Genomic DNA, 24,375 nt, shown 5'->3' with positions numbered 1-24,375 from the left:
ATTGAGAGCAGGCTGCTGAGTCCTGTGGTTGGTTGTTGCAGTAAAAAAAAATATATATATATACGTAATATTACATGTTTTACTTATTTTGTTTTGCTTCCTCTTGGGCCCCACACGGGCCTGGGCCCAGCGGCATTAGCCCCGGTAAACCACTGCGTTAATTCGGCCCTGCTCACAGTATCAACTTTGCTTTACTTTGAGGTTTGTTTTTACAGTCTATGGCCAGTGTCCCTTCTAGACCATTTCAACTGGGGGGGCCAAGCTGGGGCCAGTTGTACTGTTAGAGGGACCAGTTACATTAGACGTTATTCTTGTCATATCGTTTTCTTCGATGCATTGCAGGCATTAGCAGGCAAAAGAACATGTTCATAATCATTAGTGTTCCGCGTTGCCACTGTCTAATAACGGATGTAAAAAAGAACAATAGCAAAAATGTGTTACGTAAAAATTATTTCATACTCCACATTTAGGGGGGCCACAAGGGGGTCCAACATTGTTGTCACAGGGGCACTGCCCCTGTCTATGGCTCGAGGAAACTGTGCAGACACGGTGATCCGAGCTATCTGATTGGCCAACAGTAGGCATATATACGGACAACAGCGCGAAACGAATAGGTTTTTACAGAAACTTTTGGTGATTGACTAGGGGCGCATTTGTAAATTCGCTCTGGCTATCTACTCCGATTTCAGAGCAGTCTCGTCTTGAGTGTGCCAGTGCGCAGAATAACGGATTAATTTACGAACGCTCAGCAACCGATGAATATGACTGGTGCCGGTAAACGTTGGCAAAAAAACGTATTTAAATTGTTGCCAGCAGCACAGTTAGTCACCAACGCTCTGGATAACATGAGAACAGCCTAACCAGCTGTGCTAGGGTGTGAAAAATGGTCAGTGAGGTGTTCTCTCATTTGTGTCTGGAAGTAGCAAGCCAACGTTAGCCCGTTAGCCTGGGTGCTTGACTGCCATTGTGTGGTCAGAACGCTCGGATCAACTCTACTCCTCGGCCAGAGCGTCCGGTGTGCGCTCTGAACACTTCCAGAGCGAAGCGCTCTGAATTTACAATTTACGGACGCGCACTCTGGCTCCCCAGAGTGAATTTACGAGGAATTTCTTGGAGACAGTGGCGGTTCTAGACCATTTCAACTGGGGGGGCCAAGCTGGGGCCAGTTGTACTGTTGTCATATCGTTTTCTTCACTGCATTGCAGGCATTAGTTATGTAAAAATTATTTCATACTCCACATTTAGGGGGGCCACAAGGGTGTCCAAAATTGTTGTCACAGGGGCACTGCCCCCCCCCCCCCCCCCCCAGAACCGCTAGTGCTTGGAGATCGACCAATATATCGCCATCGACTGTTTGATGACCACTGTATACCGGTCCGCTGTATTGGCACTCCCCAGAAGAAGCAGTCCTCCTTAGGAATTAATGGAATTGTACAGTATTTCAATTAACTGTTTCAAGAACAAAATTACATGTATTTTTGTTGTAGTGGGAACAGTAACATTAGAACTTAAAAAAATTAGGAGGAGAGACTTTCCTACAGCCATAAAGGTTGGCATGCTACTAAACAAGCAAACTATTTTGAGACTGATGCTGGTCAGCTTTCAGAGTTGTTATTTCTCAATTGAATAGATTTCCGTTGAATGCACGCTCTTCAATGTATCTGAAAGGGTGCTCTTTTGGGTTAATACCGAAGATGCATACAGGCCTGCATTTCATTTGCATTACATTTTAATCATATGGGGCGGCAGGTAGCCTAGTGGTTAGAGCGTTGGACTAGTAACTGAAAGGTTGCAAGATCGAATCCCCGAGCTGACAAAGTACAATTCTATCGTTCTGACCCTGAACAAGACAGTTAACCCACTGTTCCTTGGCCGTCATTGAAAATAAGAATTTGTTCTTAACAGACTTTCTTAAGTTAAAGGTAAAAAAAAGATTATAAACACCGCTCAAAAAAATAAAGGGAACACTTAAACAACACAATGTAACTCCAAGTCAATCACACTTCTGTGAAATCAAACTGTCCACTTAGGAAGCAACACTGATTGACAATAAATTTCACATGCTGTTGTGCAAATGGAATAGTCAACAGGTGGAAATTATAGGCAATTAGCAAGACACCCCCAATAAAGGAGTGGTTCTGCAGATGGTGACCACAGACCACTTCTCAGTTCCTATGCTTCCTGGCTGATGTTTTGGTCACTTTTGAATGCTGGCGGTGCTTTCACTCTAGTGGTAGCATGAGACGGAGTCTACAACCCACACAAGTGGCTCAGGTACTGCAGCTCATCCAAGATGGCACATCAATGCGAGCTGTGGCAAGAAGGTTTGCTGTGTCTGTCAGCGTAGTGTCCAGAGCATGGAGGCGCTACCAGGAGACAGGCCAGTACATCAGGAGACGTGGAGGAGGCCGTAGGAGGGCAACAACCCAGCAGCAGGACCACTACCTCCGCCTTTGTGCAAGGAGGAGCAGGAGAAGCACTGCCAGAGCCCTGCAAAATGACCTCCAGCAGGCCACAAATGTTCATGTGTCTGCTCAAACAGTCAGAAACAGACTCCCAGGGCCCGATGTCCACAGGTGGGGGTTGTGCTTACAGCCCAACACCGTGCAGGACGTTTGGCATTTGCCAGAGAACACCAAGATTGGCAAATTCGCCACTCGCGCCCTGTGCTCTTCACAGATGAAAGCAGGTTCACACTGAGCACATGTGACAGACGTGACAGAGTCTGGAGACGCCGTGGAGAACATTCTGCTGCCTGCAACATCCTCCAGCATGACCGGTTTGGCGGTGGGTCAGTCATGGTGTGGGGTGGCATTTCTTTGGGGGGCAACACAGCCCTCCATGTGCTCGCCAGAGGTAGCCTGACTGCACTTTTGGTACCGAGATGAGATCCTCAGACCCCTTGTGAGACCTTATGCTGGTGCGGTTGGCCCTGGGTTCCTCCTAATGCAAGACAATGCTAGACCTCATGTGGCTGGAGTGTGTCAGCAGTTCCTGCAAGAAGAAGGCATTGATGCTATGGACTGGCCCGCCCCGCCCGTTCCCCAGACCTGAATCCAATTGAGCACATCTGGGACATCATGTCTCGCTCCATCCACCAACGCCACGTTGCACCACAGACTGTCCAGGAGTTGGCGGATGCTTTAGTCCAGGTCTGGGAGGAGATCCCTCAGGAGACCATCCGCCACCTCATCAGGAGCATGCCCAGGCATTGTAGGGAGGTCATACAGGCACGTGGAGGCCACACACACTACTGAGCCTCATTTTGACTTGTTTTAAGGACATTACATCAAAGTTGGATCAGCCTGTAGTGTGGTTTCCACTTTAATTTTGAGTGTGACTCCAAATCCAGACCTCCATGGGTTGATAAATTGGATTTCCATTGATTATTTTTGTGTAAAGAAAAAAGTATTTAATAACATTATTTCATTCATTCAGATCTAGGATGTGTTATTTTAGTGTTCCCTTTATTTTTTTGAGTAATGTAATGTTATATATATATATAATGTGCGAATATACTAGCAAGAGTTTTCTTTAAAAAGTATCCTGTAGTGTTGACCTATTTTAATCTTTTAATTTAAGTTTTGTTCATGAAAGGGCATCATCTTTTAACGTAAAATGGAAAGCAGAGAGCTGTCTCCTGACCGTGCATCCTTCTCTACCTTTCTTAGGGCTGAATAACGTGAAGGAGGACCCCAAGTCTGCAGGCATTGCCACCTTTGTAATCCAGGAGGAGTTTGACCGCTTCACGGGCTACTGGTGGTCGCCAGCTGCTCCTGAAGGTTAGTCTTTTCTGGATGGTTTTTGTGATCCTTGTCCTTATGTTTCCTTTCCCTCTACCAGAGATGTAGCTTTTGACTGAACAGGGACTCCTGATTTCTCTTTATCTTATCAATAAAATGCATTTTGTTTTTCATTACTACTTTAAGTTTAATAATTTTAACAAAGGTTAGTTAAATCTTACTGGATTGTTGAAGACAAATTCAACAAGGTTAGGCCACTCAGTCACAAAGCACATAGTGGTGGAAAAAGTACCCAATTGTCATACTTGGATAGAAGTAAAGATGCCTTAATGCCTTAATGGAAAATGACTGAAGTAAAAGTTAGTCACCCAGTAAAATACTACTTGAGTAAAAGTCTAAAAGTATTTGGTTTTAAATATAGTTAAGTAAATGTAATTGTTAAAATATAGTTAAGTATCAAAAGTACAAAACATTTCAAATGTCTTTATTAAGCAAATAGCTAGGGGCACATTAGCTAGGGGCACATTCCAAAACTCAGACATAATTTACAAACGAAGCATGTGTTTAGTAAGTGCCAGATCAGAAGCAGTAGTGATGACCAGGGATGCTCTCTTGATAAGTGTGTGAATTAGACCATTTTCCTGTTTTGCTAAGCATTCAAGTACTTTTGGGTGTCAGGGATAATGTATGGAGTAAAAAGTACATTATTTTCTTTAGGAATGTAGTGAAGTAAAAGTTGCAAAAATATAAATAGTAAAGTACAGATACCCAAAAAACTACTTAAGTAGTACTTTAGGACATACTTGCTTTTGAATAAAATGGCCAACTCAATAAGTTTCTCTTTCAGACCCAGATGGGGGGAAGACCCTCCAGTTACTGTATGAGGAGGTGGATGAGTCAGAGGTGGAGTTAATTCACGTTCCCTCCCCAGCCCTGGAGGAGCGCAAGGCTGATGTTTACAGATACCCCCGCACAGGTCCGCTCTCACCCTCATCCCCACCCCAAATGGCCTTTTTTAAGTATTAGTAGTACTGATTCATAACTTTTTATTGAACTGTATTGGCTACTATCTATATTTTCCATGTGACTATTGTGGCTAGGCAGAGTTGGATTTTATACTTCAATATACAGTACCAGTCAAAAGTTTGCAGACACCTACTCATTCAAGGGTTTTTCTTGATTTGTATTATTTCCTACATTGTACAATAACAGTAAAGACATCAAAACTATGAAATAACATATGGAATCATGTATTAAGCTAAAAAGTGTTAAACAAATCAATATATTTTAGATTCTTCAAAGTAGCCACCCTTTGCCTTGATGACAGCCTTGCATTCTCTTAACCAGCTTCACCTGGATTGCTTTTCCAACAGTATTGAAGGAGTTCCCATATATGCTGAGCTAGGGCTGGGCGATATGGCCAAAATATTATATCATGGTATTTGATGGTATTTTTTTGTTTTTGAAAAGTAAAAGTTCTACATGATCCTAGGGTGGCAGCACATACATTCTAAGTGATTTCAACAAGTCTTTCTCCATTCTTATTGTTTTATACTGTTCAATTCAACTTCAACCAAAACAAATTTCAGCACTTATCATTTCTGCATTTCCTGCACTTAATTGCAGTGGTGGAAAGAGTACCCAATTGTCATACTTGAGTAAAAGTAAAGGTACCTTAATAGAAAATGACACAAGTAAAAGTGAGTCACCCAGTAAAATACTACTTGAGTAAAAATATTTGTTTTTAAATATACTTAAGTATCAAAAGTAAATGTAATTGATCAAATGTACCTAAGTATCAAATTCCTTATATTAAGCAAACCAGATGGCACCATTTTCTTGTTTTTTTTAAATTTACGGATAGTCAGGGGTACACCAACACTCAGACATAATTTACAAACAAAGCATTTGTGTTTAGTGAGTCCTCCAGATCAGAGGCAGTAGATGAGCAGGGATGTTCTCTTGACAAGTGCGTGAATTGGACCATTTTCCTGTCCTGCTAAGCATTAAAAATCAGAATTTCCACACTGCCATGTAGGGCTGCACGATATGGGCAAATAATCTAGGACTTATTTTTTACCAATTGCGATTTGACTTGAGAAGTAGAGCAAAACTGTTGGAATCATGGAAATAGAATGTATTTTCTAATTCTATAGTTAGAATATAATAGTGTGCACTTTGAATACAGTGTTTGAGATGACGACAAATTAAAATGCCGGGGAGGAGTTATTTTGACAGGGTAGGAACCAAAGTGTTTATAACTGTTTCTAGGGGACCTTATAAGCTTTGAATACATTGCATGTTTTCTCTTAGCTACTTCATGTAGCTAACATATTCTTGCTTTGCATATTCCTCTTTGATTTGTAAGATACTGTTGCACAAACATGCTGATTTAGGTCTACACCATAACTGGTATTATCAGGCCGTATTAGCTAGCTACATTTGCTCTTACTCAGTACATCTCACTAGCTAGCTGCTAAGCTGCCGGCTGCTAAGCTGCCGGCTGCTAAGCTGCCGGCTGCTAAGCTGCCGGCTGCTAAGCTGCTGGCTGCTAACAATTAGCGTCTCACAAGATTCAGGGCAACTTGTTAAGTAAAGACAAACTAGCATTTTGCTGATGTAGTAAACACAAACTAATTGTGTCATTATAGAATGCTAGTGGATTTATATTAAGCTGCAAAGTGAAAACGGCATTGTTGTCATCATCAACATTGTTGTATGTGCTGCATTGACCATGCAGACTGAACGCAAGTGTGTCGTGGTTGAGGAACATCAAATGCGCTCCTTGAGTGACAGGGGGCGTGGCTAGTGGCACGGAGAGAAAGAGCAGAGAGAGATGACTCAAGTAGCTAAGTAAACTATACAAATTGATATTACACATGGCATATCACATTTAACAAACCAATTCACTGCAGAATGCTGTGGTAGCCATGTTGGTTAAGTGTGCCTTGAATTCTAAATAAATCACAGATAGTGTCACCAGCAAAGTACCATCACACCACCTCCATGCTTCACAGTGGGAACCACACATGCAGAGATCATCTGTTCACCTACTCTGCGTCTCACAAAGACACGGCGGTTGGAACCAAAATTCTCAAATTTGGACTCATCCAGCGCAAATGTTATTGGTGTCCTAGTAGTAGTTGTTTCTTTGCAGCAATTCAACCACGAAGGCCTGATTCATGCAGTCTCCTCTGAACAGTTGAGGTTGAGATGTGTCTGTTACTTGAACTCTGAAGCATTTATTTGGGCTGCAATTTCTGTGGCTCGTAACTCTAATGAACTTATCCTCTGCAGCAGAAGTAACTCTGGGGTCTTCCATTCCTATGTCGGTCCTCATGAGAGCCAGTTTCATCATAGCGCTTGATGGTTTTTGCGACTGCACTTGAAGATACTTTCAAAGTTATTGAAATGTTCAGTATTGACTGACCTTCATGTCTTAAAGTAATGATGGACTGTCACTTTTCTTTGCTTATTTGAGCTGTTCTTGCCGTAATATGAACTTGGTCTTTTACCAAATAGGGCTTTCTTCTGTATACCACCCCTATCTTGTCACCACACAACTGATTGGCTCAAATGCATTAAGAAGGAAAGAAATTCCACACATTAACTTTTAACTAGGCGTACCTGTTAATTGAAATGCTGGTTGAGAGAATGCCAACAGTGTGCAAAGCTGTCAAGGCAAAGGGTGGCTACTTTGTTTAATACTTTTTTTGGTTACTACATGATTCCATATGTGTTATTTCATAGTGTTGATGTCTTCACTATTATTCTACAATGTAGAAAAGAGTAAAAATAAATCAAAACCCTTGAATGAGTAGGTGTGTCTGGTACTGTACATTTGAGTAACTTGAGCTATTAGACAGGAGTGCCAGACAAGACGTGATATGTAAGATGGTTAACTTGTATTGCCCTCCTCTCCATTTTTCTTTTCAGGGAGTAAGAATCCTCAAATTACTTTCAAACTGGTAGAAATCAGAACCGACCACCTTGGCAGAGTAAGAACTTCTTAAAGTTCTCATGGTTTTGAACTGTATTGGTCTGTCTTTGTATTCTGCATGTCTACTTGAATGTTGCCTTCTGTTCCCTTTTTGTGGTCTTTTATGTGTTCCGTATGTCTCTATGTCCTTCAATGCCTATCTGCCTATTCTTATGAGTCCTTGTTATCATTAGATTGTAAGCACCCAGGACAAGGAGCTGGTCCTGCCTTTTACCACCCTTTTCCCTGGGGTCGAGTACATCGCCCGCGCCGGCTGGACAAAAGACGGCAAATAGTGAGTTCAAAAGACTGGAACAGACACAACTAAGCAAAGCTATCTATGCCGTGGAGCGGATTATATCTGTGTTGTAAAGGTGTAATTGTTCCTATCATTGAGTAAAGTCCTTGTAAATATGCAAACTGCACCAAGCCTTATGGTTTCATCTCAGATATTTTTTTTATTTAACCAGGCGAGTCAGTTAAGAACAAATGTATATTTACAATGACAGCCCGATCGTGTTACGTAGGTCAACACCACCTAAAGTTCTATTCCATCCCACACTCACCAGCAATCTGGACTAGTCCTCACACCATTGTGCTACCGGCTGGGCTGAAATGGCAAGTTAGCCACTCCTGGTGGGCGACAGTTGTGTTGAGGTCTCCGATAAGGCAAACGTCACCGCATCCAGAAACCAATAGCAAATCAATCTTAATGCGGGCTGGTTATGCGGGCTGGTTCTGTTGAACAGCACCCATCTCTTCTCTCCAGAGGGGTATATCACAGAGCATGACCAAAAAGTTAGCCAGCTACAGTAACTTTGATTTGAAATTCGGATATACCGTAACAAATGATTTTCCATTTAATTAAAATAGTATATATACCCTTTCAATTTCAAGGCCGCCTTTCTCTACATCAACTAGGAAATATGGAATTTATGAGGCTAATTATTTGACCCTGACAACCCACTACTCCTCTGTGCAGTGCATGGGCGGTACTGCTGGACAGGAGTCAACAGAGGCTCCAGTTGGTCCTGCTGCCCCCGGCCCTGTTCATCCCTGTAACCCAGGACCAGGCTCAACGGGAGGAGAGTGTGGAGGCTGTGCCAGAGGGGGTCCACCCCTTCATCATCTACGAGGAGATCACTGACATCTGGATCAACGTGAGTTAAAATAACTCTGGCTTCGGCTCTAAGGCCTAGATTTTGACTTGAGATCTAAGCATGGAACTCAATATGTAATAGAAATCATCCTTGCTGCTTGCATTGCCCTGATTTGCACGAAATTGTAGTTGCATGCCTTTGTTTGATATGGCTGTTACTCGTACTGTAGTTTTTATTGGTTAATTTGTAGTTACATGAATGTTAAGTTAAAATTCTCTTCCAATTATACATTTTGAAATGAAACGATTTAGTCTTAACCTTTGAAACCAGCAAATGCTCTTTCTTCTAGGGCTCATGTTATGTCAAGGCCTTTTCTTTGTTTCAGGTCCATGACATATTTTATCCTTTCATTCAAACAAACGATGATGAGATCACCTTCCTCTGGGTGAACGAGTCCAAAACTGGCTTCTGCCATTTGTACAAAGTCACCACGCTGTTACAACAGGGCTGCTACCAGTGGACCAGAGACTACATGCAGACAGAGGGTAGCAGAATACACTGTTTATACTCTGTTTGATTTATGGATTAATGGTAAAGATGTGAATAGAGGTGCACCTTCCCAAATCTATTTCTGATAATGTTTTGGGAGGTCAGCTCCACAGGAGGCTGCTGAGGGGAGGACGGCTGATAATAGCGTCTGGAATGGAATGGGTATCAAATGCATGGAAACCACGTGTTTGGTTTGTTTGATACCATTCCATTTATTCCGTTCCATTACTATGAGCATGTCCTCTGCAGTTAAGGTGCCTCCAGCCACCTGTGATCAATTCATTTAGTCTACTGGTTGTTCCTTTCAGAGGACTTTAAGTGCCCGATTAAGGAAGAGGTGACGTTAACCAGTGGGGAGTGGGAGGTGTTGGCCAGACATGGCTCCAAGGTAAGCCCTAGACACACACCTCTTATCTAAAATGAATGCCTAAAGGGTTTTAACATTTTAAGGTGGGGAGCATGGGAATCACCCCATTTTTTTTATATATTTTTTTGTGCCACAGCCCTCTGTCACCGCTCATCAGCTATCACAGTAGAAAGGTGATGGGCATAAGCAAAACATCCCTGTCATCACAGTTGTCTCCCCTCCCTCCCAACTCAGATCTGGGTGAACGAGGCTACCCAGCTGGTGTACTTCCAAGGTACGCGGGACACGCCCCTGGAGCATCACCTATACACTGTGAGCTACGACTCCCCGGGGGACATGGTCAGGCTGACCAAGCCAGGCTTCTCCCACAGCTGCTCCGTAAGCCAGGTAGGTACATTACCTTAGCGACAAGCTCTGGCAACTTCTTTTTTCCTTGAAATTAACCTTGGAGGTTTTAGCTTTTTGAAGATTTAGTTGACGTCACCTGTTTATGTTTCTGCTCTCTCTGTAGAATTTTGACATGTTTGTCAGCCATTACAGTAACGTCAGCACACCTCCCTGCGTCCACATCTACAAGCTGATGGGCCCAGAGAGTGACCCACTGCACAAAGAGCCTGAGTTCTGGGCTAGCATGATGGAGGCCACAGGTGAGTAAGAAAGGGGGGTCAGTTAGGGCTGGGAATTGCCAGGGACCTCACAGTACGATATTATAACGATCCTTGGGTGCCGATACGATATGTATTGCAGTTCGATGCGGCAATTTTATTGCGATTTTAGTGCTGCAAACATATTGCTCACTATATGTCTGCTGCAGAAAGACGAGAGAGCATGAGAAAATTAGTTTGATCAGTTATGGAATTAAAAGTGCTGAAAACATGTTGGCTCACTATTTAAAAAGATGGAGAACAAGCTATACGATGAATAATACCAGAGTTTTGGCGTGTGTATACGCACACACGCACACACGCACACACACACGCACACACACACATGCATACACGCATCCAGTCTACCAGTCCAAAGTTTGGACACACCTACTCATTCCAGGCTTTTTCTTTATTTTTACTATTTTCTACATTGTAGAATAATAGTGAAGACATCAACTATGAAATAACACAACAAACAAACAAACAAATCTAAATATATTTTGAGATTCTTCAAAGTAGCCAACCTTTACCTTGATGACAGCTTTGCACACTCTTGGCTTTCTCTCAACCAGCTTCATGAGGTAGTCACCTGGAATGCATTTCAATTAACAGGTTAAGTTTATTTGTTTGAGTCAATCAGTTGTGTTGTGACAAGGTAGGGATGGTAAACAGAAGATGGCCCTATTTGGTAATAGACCAAGTCCATATTATGGCAAGAACAGCTCAAATAATCAAAGAGAAACGACAGTCCTTCATTACTTTAAGACATGAAGGTCAGTCAATCTGGAAAATTTCAAGAACTTTGAAAGTTTCTTCAAGTGCAGTCACAAAAACCATCAAGCGCTTTGTTGAAACTGGCTCTCATGAGGACTGACACAGGAAAGGAAGACCCAGAGTTACCTCTGCTGCAGAGGATAAGTTCAGTGGAGTTACAGCCTCAGTAATTCAAGCCTAAATAAATGGTTTACAGAGTTCAAGTAGCAGACGCATCTGATTCATCAACTGTTCAGAGGAGACTGCGTGAATCAGGCCTTCATGGTTGAATTGCTGCAAAGAAACCACTACTAAAGGACACCAATAATAAGAAGTGACTTGCTTGGGCCAAGAAACACAATGAGTGGACATTAGGCTGGTGGAAATATTTCCTTTGGTCTGATTAGCCCAAATTTGAAAATGTTGATTCCAACCGCTGTGTCTTTGTGAGACGCAGAGGTGGTGAATGGATGATCTCTGCATGTGTGGTTCCCACCGTGAAGCATGGAGGAGGTGGTGGTGGTGTGGGGGTGCTTTGCTGGTGACATTGTTGGTGATTTATTTAAAATTCAAAGCACACTTAACCAGCATGGCTACCACAGTAGTCTGCAGCAATACGCCATCCCATCTGGTTTGCGCTTAGTGGGACTATCATTTGTTTTTCAACATGATAATAACCCAACACACCTTCAGGCTGTGTAAGGGCTATTTGCCCAATAAGGAGAGCGATGGAGTGCTGCATCAGTAAACCTGGCATCCAGTCACCTGACCTGAACCCAATTGAGATGGTTTGGGAGGAGTTGGACCCCACAGAGTGAAGGAAAAGCAGCCAACAAGTGCTCTGCATATGTGGGAACTCCTTCAAGACTATTGGAAAAGCATTCCAGGTGAAGCTAGCTGAGAGAATGCCAGGAGTGTGCAAAGTTGTTATCAAGGCAAAGTGTGGCTACTTTGAAGAATCTCAAATCTAGAATATATTTTGATTTGTTAACACTTTTTTGCTTACTACATTATTCCGTATGTGTTATTTCATAGTTTTGATGTCCTCGCTATTATTCTAAAATAGTAAAAAGAAAAACCCTTGAATGAGTAGGTGTCCTAACACACCTTTCTATATAAGGTCCCACCTTTTATTTCAGAGTGAAAACCAAGCCATGTGGTCAAAGGAAATGACCGTATAGCTTCGAGACAGGATTGTGTCGAGGCACAGATCTGGTGAAGGGTACCAAAACATTTCTGCAGCATTGAAGGTCCCCAAGAACACAGTGTCCTCCATTCTTAAGTGGAAGAAGTTTGGAACCACCAAGACTCTTCCTAGTGCTAACGCCCCGCCCAAACTGAGCAATTGGGGGAGAAGAGTCTTGGTCAGGGAGGTGACCAAGAACCCGATGGTCATGCTGTCAGAGCTCCAGAGTTCCTCTGTGGAGATGGATGTCCTTCTGGAAGATTATCCCATCTCTGCAGCACCCTACCAATCAGGCCTTTATGGTAGAGTGGCCAGACTGAAGCCGGTCCTCAGTAAAAGGCACATGACAGGCCGCTTGGAGTTTGCCAAAGGGACCTAAAGACTCTAAGACCATGAGAAACAAGATTCTCTGGTCTGATGAAACCAAGATTGAACTCTTTGGCCTGAATGCCAAGATTCACGTCTGGAGGAAACCTGGCACCATCCCTACGGTGAAGCATGTTGGTGGCTAGGTCTGTGACGGTCACAAAATTTTGTCAGCCGGTGATTGTCAAGCAAATAAGCATGGTGGTGGCAGCATCATGCTGTGGGGATGTTCGTCAGCAGCAGGTACTGGGAGACTAGTCAAGATTGAGGGAAAGATGAGCGGAGCAAATACCAGAGATCGTTGATGAAAACCTGCTCCACAGCGCTCAGGACCTCAGACTGGGGCGAAGGTTTACCTTCCAACAGGACAATGACCCTAAGCACACAGCCAAGACAACTCAGGAGTGGCTTCAGGGACAAGTCTCTGAATGTCCTTGAGTGGCCTAGCCAGAGCCTGGACTTGAACCTGATCTAACATCTCTGGAGAGACCTGAAAATAGCTGTGCAGCAATGCTCCCCATCCAACCTGACAGAGATGGAGAGGATCTGCAGAGAAGATTGGGAGAAACTCCCCAAATACAGGTGGGCCAAACTTGTACCGTCATACCCTAGAAGACTCGACGCTGTAATCGCTGCCAAAGGTGCTTCAACAAAGCACTTTGTAAAGGGTCTGAATTCTTATGTAAATGTGATATTTCTGTTTTTTTTATTTTTTTTGGAATACATTTGCAAAAATGTCTATAAACCTGTTTTTGCTTTGCTTTGTCATTATGGGGTATTGTGTGTAGATTGATGAGGGGGGGAAAAAATTGAATCCATTTTAGAATAAGGCTAACCTTTTAGGGCTAGGCGTCCAGCTAGCAGGACAACTTCCAGTGAAACTGGAGGACTCGCAATTCAAATAAATAATCATAAACATTTTGGATATTAAGCATTTAGGCACATATAAGTGTCATATTGGTTGAAAGCTTAAATTCTTGTTAATCTAACTGCACTGTCTGATTTACAGTAGCTATTACTGCGAAAACATGCCATGCGATTGAGGGCGGCGCCCCACATCAAAATATTTTCTCACCGGCACAGGTTTCATAAATTCACAAATAGCGATTTAAATATTCACATACTTTTTGAGAATCTTCATCTGATTTGTCAACCAAAGGGTCCCATCTATAATATGTAGTGTCGTTTTGTTAGATAAAATCCTTCTTTATATCCCAAAAAGTCAGTTTTTAGTGTGCGCCATCGATTTGAGTAGTCCACGTGTTCAACTTGCAGAGAAGGGAATTTGAAAATCTACCCCTAAACTTTGTTTTAACAAGTCAAAATACGTTTCTATTTACTCCTCAGATACCCTTAAATGTAATCAAACTTTAATATTTCTTACGGAAAGAAGTATGTTCAATAGGAAGAAAAGTTTAGCAGATGCGTAATGTGTTCATGGCATGCGCAAACATGAATTTCCAAGACTATGTCCTACTAAAACTGATATTTCTTATTCGTTTTTGAAGTTACAAGCCTGAAACCTTGAACATAGACTGCTGACACCCTGTGGAAGCTAATTTTCAGTGTGACCTTATACTTGCCATTGTAAGAGGATGGTCTCTCTCAAAAAGATTCTGGTTGGTTTTTCTTTGGATTTTCTCCTACCATATCTATTGTTATATTCTCCTACATTATTTTAACATTTCTACAAACTTCAGTGTTTTCTTTCCAATGGTACCAATTATATGCATATCCTGGCTTCAGGGCCTGAGCAACAGGCAGTTTACTTTGGGCATGTCATTCAGGTGGAAATTGAGAGAAAAGGGGCCAAGAAGACTCAATGCTGTAATCGCTGCCAAAGGTGCTTCAACAAAGTACTTAGTAAAGGGTCTGAATTCTTATGTAAATGTGGTATTTCTGTTGTTTTTTTTTTTATACATTTGCAAAAATGTATAAACCTGTTTTTGCTTTGTTTTGTCATTATGGAGTATTGTGTATAGATTGGGGGGGCGGGGGGGGCGACTGTTTCATCCATTTTAGAATAAGGCTAAGTTAACAATGTGGAAAAAGTCAAGGGGTCTGAATATTTTGTGTGTGTGTGTGTGTGTGTGTGAAACTATCAATTTTATAATATCGTCCAAAATAATATTGTAATATGTAAGTATCCCCCCCCCCATCACTAGGGTCAATGCATTGAAATCTTCTGTTGGCTTTTCACCTCTGACTACAAAACATCAATGAACTGTTACCATAAGCACGCTGTCGCCATCACACTTAACTCACAAGTTGAGACTACAGAATGCCCCTGCAAATTCAATGTTGCTTATTTATAGTTGAATGAGTCACTTTCCCAAGGGCAGTCACATCAATAGAATCTGCCCTTGCAATAATTACTCCCCCAATGGAATGAACAGCTATAGTATCTACAGTTGACCTCGATAGTGATATGCATTTGACTTCATATTGGTGTTAATGTTGTTTCTCAGGGCGCCCAGGAGATTACATCCCACCAGAGATCTTTACTTTCCCAGGGAATTCAGGGTTCCACCTCTACGGCATGTTGTACAAACCACACAACTTGGTACCTGGCAGGAAGCACCCTACAATCCTCTTTGTGTATGGAGGCCCCCAGGTTTGTTCAATAAAAATAGTTTTATTCTGTAATATAGTCTTGTTTGTGACAGTTTGGATTTCAAGGTTAGTTATATAAAAAAAATATAATGTTAAAAGGTTTTATCTCATATGTTTTTAATGTTGAGGGGGGGTTTGTGTGCTCCAGGTGCAGTTAGTAAATAACACGTACAAAGGAGTGAAGTACCTGAGGCTGAATACGCTAGCGTCACTAGGCTACGCCGTCGTGGTCATTGACGGGAGAGGCTCCTGTCAGAGAGGCCTCAAGTTCGAGGGGGCTCTGAAAAACAAAATGGTAAACAGTAACACAACTTCACGTCTCTACTAACCATACACCAGTGTTGTAGGTGTTAGTCTTTCACCTAAGTTCTTTATCAGCAGCGTTTAATTTTTTTGCAGTGCGCCGCTGCTAAATTAATATAGGGGAAACACTGAGATATTGGAAAAAAAAGACTTGCATTGCCAGTTTGTGATCAATCTGTATTACCAGAGTTGTGTTCAGTAAGGCACAATGTAGCAAAAAGGGCATTCTTATTGGACCAGCCCAGATAGTACATCCCCATTTCAATATGTTTAAAAAAGTGTTCTCCTGTTTGCCTTCATGCCAGTCGTGACATTGCTTTCCCCATTTGTGGTTCTCAGGGCCAGGTGGAGATCGAGGACCAGGTGGAGGGGCTGCAGTACGTGGCTGAAAAGTACACTTTTGTGGACCTGAGTCGCGTGGCCATCCACGGCTGGTCTTACGGCGGCTTCCTCTCCCTCATGGGCCTCGTCCACAGGCCCAACGTCTTCAAGGTGAGAGGAAAGTTCGAAGTCTCCACTGAAGAACTTTAGGGGATTATTCTTTGGACTGTCACAACTTCACCTTACATGCATTCTGTGTAAGAAATTAATTGTGACGGCAGACTGTGTAGTTCTATGGCTTTGAACCATGAAGGGGTATTAATGTGGCCCAGCCCTGGTTTAAGTCAACAAGCTCAAAATATTGACTCTAAAACTTGGAGCGTTAAATTCATGTTTTGACTGGTTGTACTGTACATATGGTTACTGTTGTTGATTTGAGCTGTCCTTGTATGGTCCAGGTGGCCATAGCGGGTGCCCCTGTGACGGTGTGGATGGCCTACGACACCGGTTACACGGAGCGCTACATGGACCTACCTGAGAACAACCAGCAGGGATACGAAGCCGGTTCTGTCGCCTTGCACGTAGACAAGCTGCCCAGCGAGTGAGTCATCACCATTCATTACCGTTTACTGTCAACCTCAGGGTGCTTCACAGGCAATACGTAAAGGCAGCAGTAAAGAGACTCCAAAGTGCAGCTGTCCTGCAATACTGTTCGTCACTTGTTTTTGATATGGTCCTGATGGGACACACTTGCTTGATTAGCCTGATCCCAGATCTGTTTGTGCTGTATAGGCAACTCTTATGACAATGACCATAGGAGTTGGCTATACATAACGAACAGATCTGGGACCAGGATAAGTTCTGATGCGAGGGGAAATTAAAATGTGTTTTTTTACTTTTCTAGAGATAATCTTTTATATTTTGTTTTCCTACCCAGGCCTAACCGGTTACTTATATTACATGGATTCCTTGATGAGAATGTGCACTTTTTCCACACCAACTTCCTGGTGTCTCAACTGATCCGTGCGGGGAAGCCGTATCAGCTACAGGTAGGAGGGCAGTGGGTTTAGTTGTGTACATGTGCCCCATCTTACACAGACCTACAACGCAGTGTTCATTCAACTTCATAGTATAAAATGGCGAGCGATGATGAGAGAATTGAATATGTGCAGTGGAACATTTCCCCAGGCTTTAGCTGACATGTTGCTGAAAACAAACGCATTCGCTACAAAGAAAAGTGTGGGACTCATTTATTTTTCAAGGCCTCTTTTCAGAGCACATTAAAAGCAACATTTTATAAATGAGGAAGACGGGTGCTTCCTTTCCGGGGGCTTTCTCTTTCCTCCATCTGTTCCTTTGTCTCCATCTCTTCAGATCTACCCCAACGAGAGACACAGCATCCGCTGCCCAGAGTCTGGAGAGCACTATGAGATTATGCTGCTGCACTTCCTCCAGCAGTACCTCTGAGGGCTGCAGTTGAATGAACAGAGCCCCTTCCCCACTCTTTCTCCCCCCCCCCCCCCCCCCCCCGTTGCCCAATGTCACCATGCACCTTCACATATACCACAGGAGGCTGGTGAGTGGAGGACTGGTCATAATAGCTGGAATGGAGTGAATGGAATGGTAACAAACATGTCTGATGTATTTGAAACCATTCCATTTATTCCGTTCCATCCATTACTATGAGCTGGTCCTCCCCAATTAAGGTGCCACCTGTGACAAACACACTGTGTCCCATTATCTGCCATTTGCATCTGATCCCTCACCCTACTCTTAAAAACTGAGATTTTTTATAATAGCCTGGAGAAGCCCTCCCATGCTACCAACCCCTTCCCACGCCAAGAGCAGAGTGTTGTCACCTGTCAGTTTTTAACTGGACAATGACTGCAAAGAAGGAGAGAAGTAGAAAATATAGAACAAACATTGAGCATTTTGAGAAAAAGAGCTCATTAGCATCTTGGAGTGATTTTCTGTTTTTATTTGGGATTTTTGTGCCACACCCTGTTAGCAAGGGGGACCAGTATGAAAATATATGGACTCAATACTGTTAGTCGCTCTGGATAAGAGTGTCTGCAAGTGACTAAAATGTAAATGTTTTGTTTGTTCATACTTTGGACTGTGCTGTTGTAAGTCATGGTGGATTACAGTGTTGTGTGGTGAGCCAAATGGCGTGGCCGCTGAGGACGGAAACCACACACTACCTGCAACTGGTATTTTAAGTGTGTGTTGAAATAAAAAAAAGTATTTTTAGGAATTCTTCTTTTATAATGAGTGTCTAAATGTAGTAAGTCATTAAGACTACTATCTCCAATGCCATTTCACTCTAGTGATCAAGTCTTTGCTGAGCTTGTCGCCTCAGAAGGCGCAGGCTTCTTTAGCTTTTGAAAACTTTCATCTCAATCGCAATGTTAAATGTATCAATAGGGTCACATGTACAGTGCATTCGGAAAGTATTCAGACCCATTCACATTTTTAACGTTACTGCCTTATTCTAAAATTGATTATTTTTTTTCCCCCCCCTCATCAGTCGACACAATACCCATAATGACAAATGGAAAATTTGGTTTTTAGAATTTTTTTGCCAATTTATTCAAAATAAACAGCAGTTACCTTACTTACATTAGTATTCAGACCCTTTGCTATGACACTCGAAATTGAGCTCAGGTGCATCATGTTTCCATTGATCATCCTTGAGATGTTTCTACAACTTGATTGGAGTCCACTTGTGGTAAATTCAATTGATTGGACATGATTTGGAAAGTCACACACCTGTCTATACAAGGTCCCACAGTTGACAGTGCATGTCAGAGCAAAAACCAAGCCATGATGTTGAAAGAATTGTCCGTAGAGCTCCAAGACAGGATTGTGTTAAGGCATAGATCTGGGGAATGGTACGAAAACATTTCTGCAGCATTGAAAGTCCCCAAGAACACAGTGGCCTCCAGCGTTTTTAAATGGAAGTTTAGAACCACCAGACTCTTCCTAGACTCTTCCTAGAGCTGGCCACTGTGAAGTGACGCTCCCCATTCAACCTGACAGAGCTTGAGAGGATCTGCAGAGAAGAATAGGAGAAACTGCCCAAATACAGGTGTGCCAAGCTTGTAGCGTCATACCCAAGAAGACTTGATGCTGTAATCGCTGCCAAAGTTACTTCAACAAAGTACTGAGTAAAGGGTCTGAATAGTTACAGTACCAGTCAAAAGTTTGGACACACCTAATCATTCAAGGGTTTTTCTTTATTTTTTACTATTTTCTGCATTGGAGAATATTAGTGAAGACATCAAAACTATGAAATAACACATGGAATCATGTAGTAACCTATAGTGTTAAACAAATCAAAATATATTTGGTATTCTTTAAAGGAGCCACCCTTTGCCTTAATGACAGCTTTGGTCACACTTGGTATTCTCTCAACCAGCTTTGAGGTAGTCACCTGGAATACTTTTCCAACAGTCTTGAAGGGGTTCCCACATATGCTGAGCACTTGTTGGCTGCTTTTCCTTCACTCTGCAGTCCAACTCATCCCAAACCATCTCAATTGGATTGAGGTTGGGTGATTGTGGAGGCCAGCACTCCATCCCTCTCCTTCTTGGCCAAATAGCCCTTACACAGCCTGGAGGTGTGTTAGGTCAGTGTCCTGTTGAAAAACAAATGATTGTCCCACTAAGCGCAAACCAGATGGGATGGCGTATCGCTATGAATGCTGTGGTAGTCATGCTGGTTAAGTTTGCCTTGAATTCAAAATAAATCAGTGTCACCAGCAAAACACCATCACACCTCGTCCTCCATGCTTCACGGTGGAACCACACATGCAGAGATCATCCGTTCACCTACTCTGACACGGCAGTTGGAATCAAAAAGCTCAAATTTGGACTCATCACACCAAAGGACAGATTTCCACCGGTCTAATGTCCATTGCTCGTGTTTCTTGGCCCTATCAAGTTACTTCTTCTTATTGGTGTCCTTTAGTAGTGGTTTCTTTCCAGAAATTTGACAATGAAGGACTCATTAAAGCAGTCCCCTCTGAATAGTTGATGTTGAGATGTCTGTTACTTGAACTCTGTGAAGCATTTATTTGGGCTGCAATTTCTGAGGCTGGAAACTCTAATGAACCTTTCCTCTGCAGCAGAGGTAACTCTGGGATCTTCCTCTCTAGTGGCGGTCCTCATAACATAGGCTTATGCGATTAGCATGAGGTTGTAAGTAACAAGAGAATTTCCCAGGACATAGACATATCTGATATGGGCAGAAAGCTTACATTCTTGTTAATCTAACGGCACTGTCCAATTTACAGTAGCTATTTCAGTGAAAGAATACCATGCTATTGTTTGAGGAGAGTGCACAGTTATGAACTTGAAAATGTATCAATAAACCAGTTAGGCACATTTGGGCGGACTTGATACATAATTTTGAACAGAAATGCAATGGTTCATTGGGTCACTCTAAAACTTTGCACATACACTGCTGCCATCTAGTGGCCAACATTTTGCCTAATCTGGACTAATGCATTGTGACCTTTTCTCTTGCATTTCAAAGATGACACACGCATGTTCTTTTCTTTGTATTATCTTTTACCAGATCTGTTATATTCTCTTACATTAATTTCACATTTCCACAAACTTCAGTGTTTCCTTTCAAATGGTATCAAGAATATGCATATCCTTGCTCCAGGTCCTGAGCTACAAGCAGTTAGATTTGGGTATGTTATTTTAGGCGAAAATTGAAAAAAAGGGTCCGATCCTTAAGAGCTTAATTGAAATGCATTCCAGCTGACTACCTCATGAAGCTGGTTGAGAGAATGCCAAGAGTGTGCAAAGCTGTCATCAAGGCAAAGGGTGGCTACTTTCAAGAATCTGAAATATAAAATATATTTTGATTTGTTTCTCACTTTTTTTGTGTGGCTAACATCCAGGTTAAGCAAGCGGGTGTTAAGAAGCGCAGCTTGGCAGTTTGTTTTGGGGGACGCGTGACTCGACCTTCGCCTCGCCTGAGCCTGTTGAGGAGTTGCAGAGATGAGACAAGATGGCAATTGGATAGCATGAAAAAGGGGGTAAAAAAAGAATAAGGCTGTTTCGTAACAAAATGTGGAAAAAGTCAAGGGGTCTGAATACTTTCCGAATGCACTCCGTTATCAGTCATATGGTACAAAAACAACCCCTGGAATTCTTATGCCTTTATTGTAAGGATGTCTTTATTTATGTTCTATGCACTGTGTTCTGTTTCTATGAGGCGTTTGCCGTTTATGCAAATGAGACATGATAACCCTTCATTTATAACTTGGAATACTAAGCGTGGTTGTGTCTGTAATTTTAAGTGAACCGGTTGTATCGTCATTTATTTCACTAGGGGAGTGATATGTTTTATGATTCTTTGTGCCATCTTGAGTGTGCCATCTTCAGTACAACCTCCTAGTACAACTATGAACCTGCAGGATCCAGACAAAATAATTCATAATAGATTTAAGGACTCATTTCACCCAAACAATCAACCATTGCAAATATAACTGTCACTTTTACATTTCTTTGAGATATTTTGTTTGAAGTAGTTACATTCAAAACATTTTGAAAATGGATATTAATGTACAATATATTACTATTGGAAGTATAGAAGTGACAATATGACGTTGAGTTTCTCACATTATTCCACAGACAAAGTATAACAACTAAAATAAACAGTTGGACCCTTCCAAAGGGTGTAAAGTGCTACAATGTATCAGGCGATGTGATTGAACTAGTGTCCACTGAGACAGTGAAATATGACATTGATCCAAAGTGAATGGGATGTTCGTGCAAGATTGCTACACAAAAGCAGATGTTATGAACAACAAAATTCATGGTAGTTCTGCTAACATCTTGTTGACGGTGGGAAATTAAGTTCATAAACTCACAGGCTCAATATTGTACACTTTTTGTATACTGTTTTTATACTGAAGGTCTAATAATAACCGTGATCCACCTGGTCCACTGGAGCTAGGGCAATCTTCAATACAGTGGTCCTCAGGGCATGGTTGGTCTTCAAAATATCACTTCCTTCCTTTGCTGTCGTCTTTGAAGTATGTTGAGTTTTCTAGGGTGCTTGCCATTCAGGATGAATTGGCCGCAGTTGCTGAACCACCAGCCACCTATGAGGAAACCAGACACTTGTTAGAGAACATACTTTTAGATAAGAAGTTCAGTGAGGTTAAAAAATATGCAATTTTTAGAGTAAAATGTTCAAGAAACACTAAAATACTTGAGTTGCTTGGCACAGTTGACGTCTGTGTTCAGATCGTTGTCTCTGTCAATAGTGGAGAAGGACAGACCTGAGGGCCCGGTGGTTACGCCACTTTCCACTTTATCACATGAACTCTCGGGGAGGTAGAGGGTGTAGTTACTCTCTTCTCCATCCAATCGGAATGTATACTGCACAGACTGAGCCTCTCCCATCCAATCAGACAGCTCCACCAGCAGTGTGAGCTCTTCCTGTTTGGTCAGAGTGTGGATGTTGTCCAATCCCAGCCAAAACTCGCCTAAAAGAGAATTAGAATCCAGATTATTCACATGAATGTGTGCATTATTTAAACATAAATATTGGCTGTATTGAAAGGGTTTCCATATACATTTGCTCTAATGAAATAACACCTTTCAGGCTGCCAAAGCCTTTTTGATAGGCCTCCCATAATTGATTTGAAATTTTGGAATCAATCTTGCCGTCTTTGGATGACCGTCCATCCACCTTCTGTAAAAGAAAAGACGGGAAGAGAAGGAATTAGCCAAGTAATGTTCCAATTGTTCCACAGCTGATGGGGTTTTCTCTGTGCAAAGCAACTTTTCTTGGAGAAGCCTGTATCCGCCAGGACAAATTCCAGCCAATGGCAATATAGAAGTTTTAGAGCAACCAAGAACAAGGCGATTTAGTTTCCCTTTCACTCACCAGCAGTCATTTCACAGAAGACGTCAAAGGGCTGAGAGTTGCGAGGCTGGATGGCGTACACTCCATTATTTCTCTCCCCTTTCAGGAACAACTCATGGCAGTCGGTGGCCAACTCTGGAACAGCAAAAATGATACACGTTGATCAGTAACCATTCATTAAACTTCTTTGGTTGCAACTTGTATAATGGTCTAGGGCAGTGGTTCCCAAACTTTTTATAGTCCCGTACCCCTCCAAACATTCAACCTCCAGCTCCACACCAAGGTCCGCGCACTCTGAAATGTTGTTTTTTACCATCATTGTAAGCCTGCCACACACACACTATACGATACATTTATTAAACATAAGAACGAGTGAGTTTTTGTCACAACCCGGCTTGTGGGAAGTGACAAAGTTAGGACCAGGGCACAAATATTAATAATCAATAATGTTGCTCTTTATTTAACCATCTTACACATAAAACCTTATTTGTTCATCAAGAATTGTGAATAACTCACCACAGGTTAATGAGAAGGGTGTGCTTGAAAGGATGCACACAACTCTGCAATGTTGGGTTGTATTGGAGAGAGTCTGGCTTAAATCATTTTCCACACACAGTCTGTGCCTGTATTTAGTTTTCATGCTAGTGAGGGCCGAGAATCCACTCTCACATACACTACCGTTCAAAAGTTTGGGGTCACTTAGAAATGTCCTTGTTTTAGAAAGAAAAGCAATTTTTTTTGGTCCATTTTTAAATACCATCAAATTGATCAGAAATACAGTGTAGACATTGTTAATGTTGTAAATGACTTGTGGCTGGAAATGTATTTTTAATGGAATATCTACATAGGCGTACAGAACCTCACCCAAATGTATAGGCCCATTGGAAAATATAAATGGGCTGTTTGAAAATGTGAAGAAATGAAAAAATACATATATATATTTAGCTTACCCCAGACGGCATTGCACGTACCCGACTTTGGGTATACCTGGTCTATATACAAAGGACTGAAAGATAAATGTCTACAGTCGTGGCCAAAAGTTTTGAGAATGACACGCATATTAATTTTCACAAAGTCTGCTGCCTCAGTTTGTATGATGGCAATTTGCATATACTCCAGAATGTTATGAGGAGTGATCAGATGAATTGCAAAGCGTCCCTCTTTGCCATGCAAATGAACTGAATCCCCAAAAAACATTTCCACTGCATTTCAGCCCTGCCACAAAAGGACCAGCTGACATCATGTCAGTGATTTTCTCATTAACACAGGTGTGAGTGTTGACGAGGACAAGGCTGGAGATCTCACTTACTTACATCATTTAGCAGACGCTCTTATCCAGAGCGACTTACAGTAGTGAATGCATACATTTCATACATTTTTTTCTCTGTACCGGTCCCCCGTGGGAATCGAACCCACAACCCTGGCGTTGCAAACACCATGCTCTACCAACTGAGCCACACGGGACTTAAGTCATGCTGATTGATTTCAAATAACAGACTGGAAGCTTCAAAAGGAGGGTGGTGCTTGGAATCATTGTTCTTCCTCTGTCAACCATGG

The 24,375-nt window shown here is 42.2% G+C and overlaps 1 protein-coding gene across 6 annotated transcripts in view; it reads left to right on the top strand.

Moving 5' to 3' along the window:
* The window catches only part of LOC106573875 (dipeptidyl peptidase 9), a 39,651-nt gene extending 18,406 nt beyond the window's left edge, over positions 1–21,245 (top strand). For all 6 annotated transcript variants that reach the window (XM_014149297.3, XM_045697280.2, XM_014149298.3 and 3 more), the window contains 15 exons: positions 3,672–3,782; positions 4,591–4,719; positions 7,680–7,741; positions 7,917–8,017; positions 8,705–8,882; positions 9,208–9,367; positions 9,680–9,759; positions 9,973–10,125; positions 10,250–10,385; positions 15,159–15,304; positions 15,452–15,598; positions 15,946–16,098; positions 16,386–16,528; positions 16,865–16,976; positions 17,302–21,245. In XM_014149297.3, the coding sequence (XP_014004772.1) occupies positions 3,672–3,782; positions 4,591–4,719; positions 7,680–7,741; positions 7,917–8,017; positions 8,705–8,882; positions 9,208–9,367; positions 9,680–9,759; positions 9,973–10,125; positions 10,250–10,385; positions 15,159–15,304; positions 15,452–15,598; positions 15,946–16,098; positions 16,386–16,528; positions 16,865–16,976; positions 17,302–17,394 (1,904 nt within the window). In that variant the 3' untranslated portion in view covers positions 17,395–21,245. The remainder of the gene's footprint in view (positions 1–3,671; positions 3,783–4,590; positions 4,720–7,679; positions 7,742–7,916; positions 8,018–8,704; positions 8,883–9,207; positions 9,368–9,679; positions 9,760–9,972; positions 10,126–10,249; positions 10,386–15,158; positions 15,305–15,451; positions 15,599–15,945; positions 16,099–16,385; positions 16,529–16,864; positions 16,977–17,301) is intronic.
* Positions 21,246–24,375: the final 3,130 nt, after the last annotated feature.

This window comes from Salmo salar, chromosome 16, assembly GCF_965601325.2.
Source record: "Salmo salar chromosome 16, fSalSal1, whole genome shotgun sequence".
Classification (NCBI taxonomy): Eukaryota; Metazoa; Chordata; class Actinopteri; order Salmoniformes; family Salmonidae; genus Salmo; species Salmo salar.
Note: the sequence above shows the minus strand (reverse complement) of the source record. Positions and strands in the feature narration are given on the sequence as shown.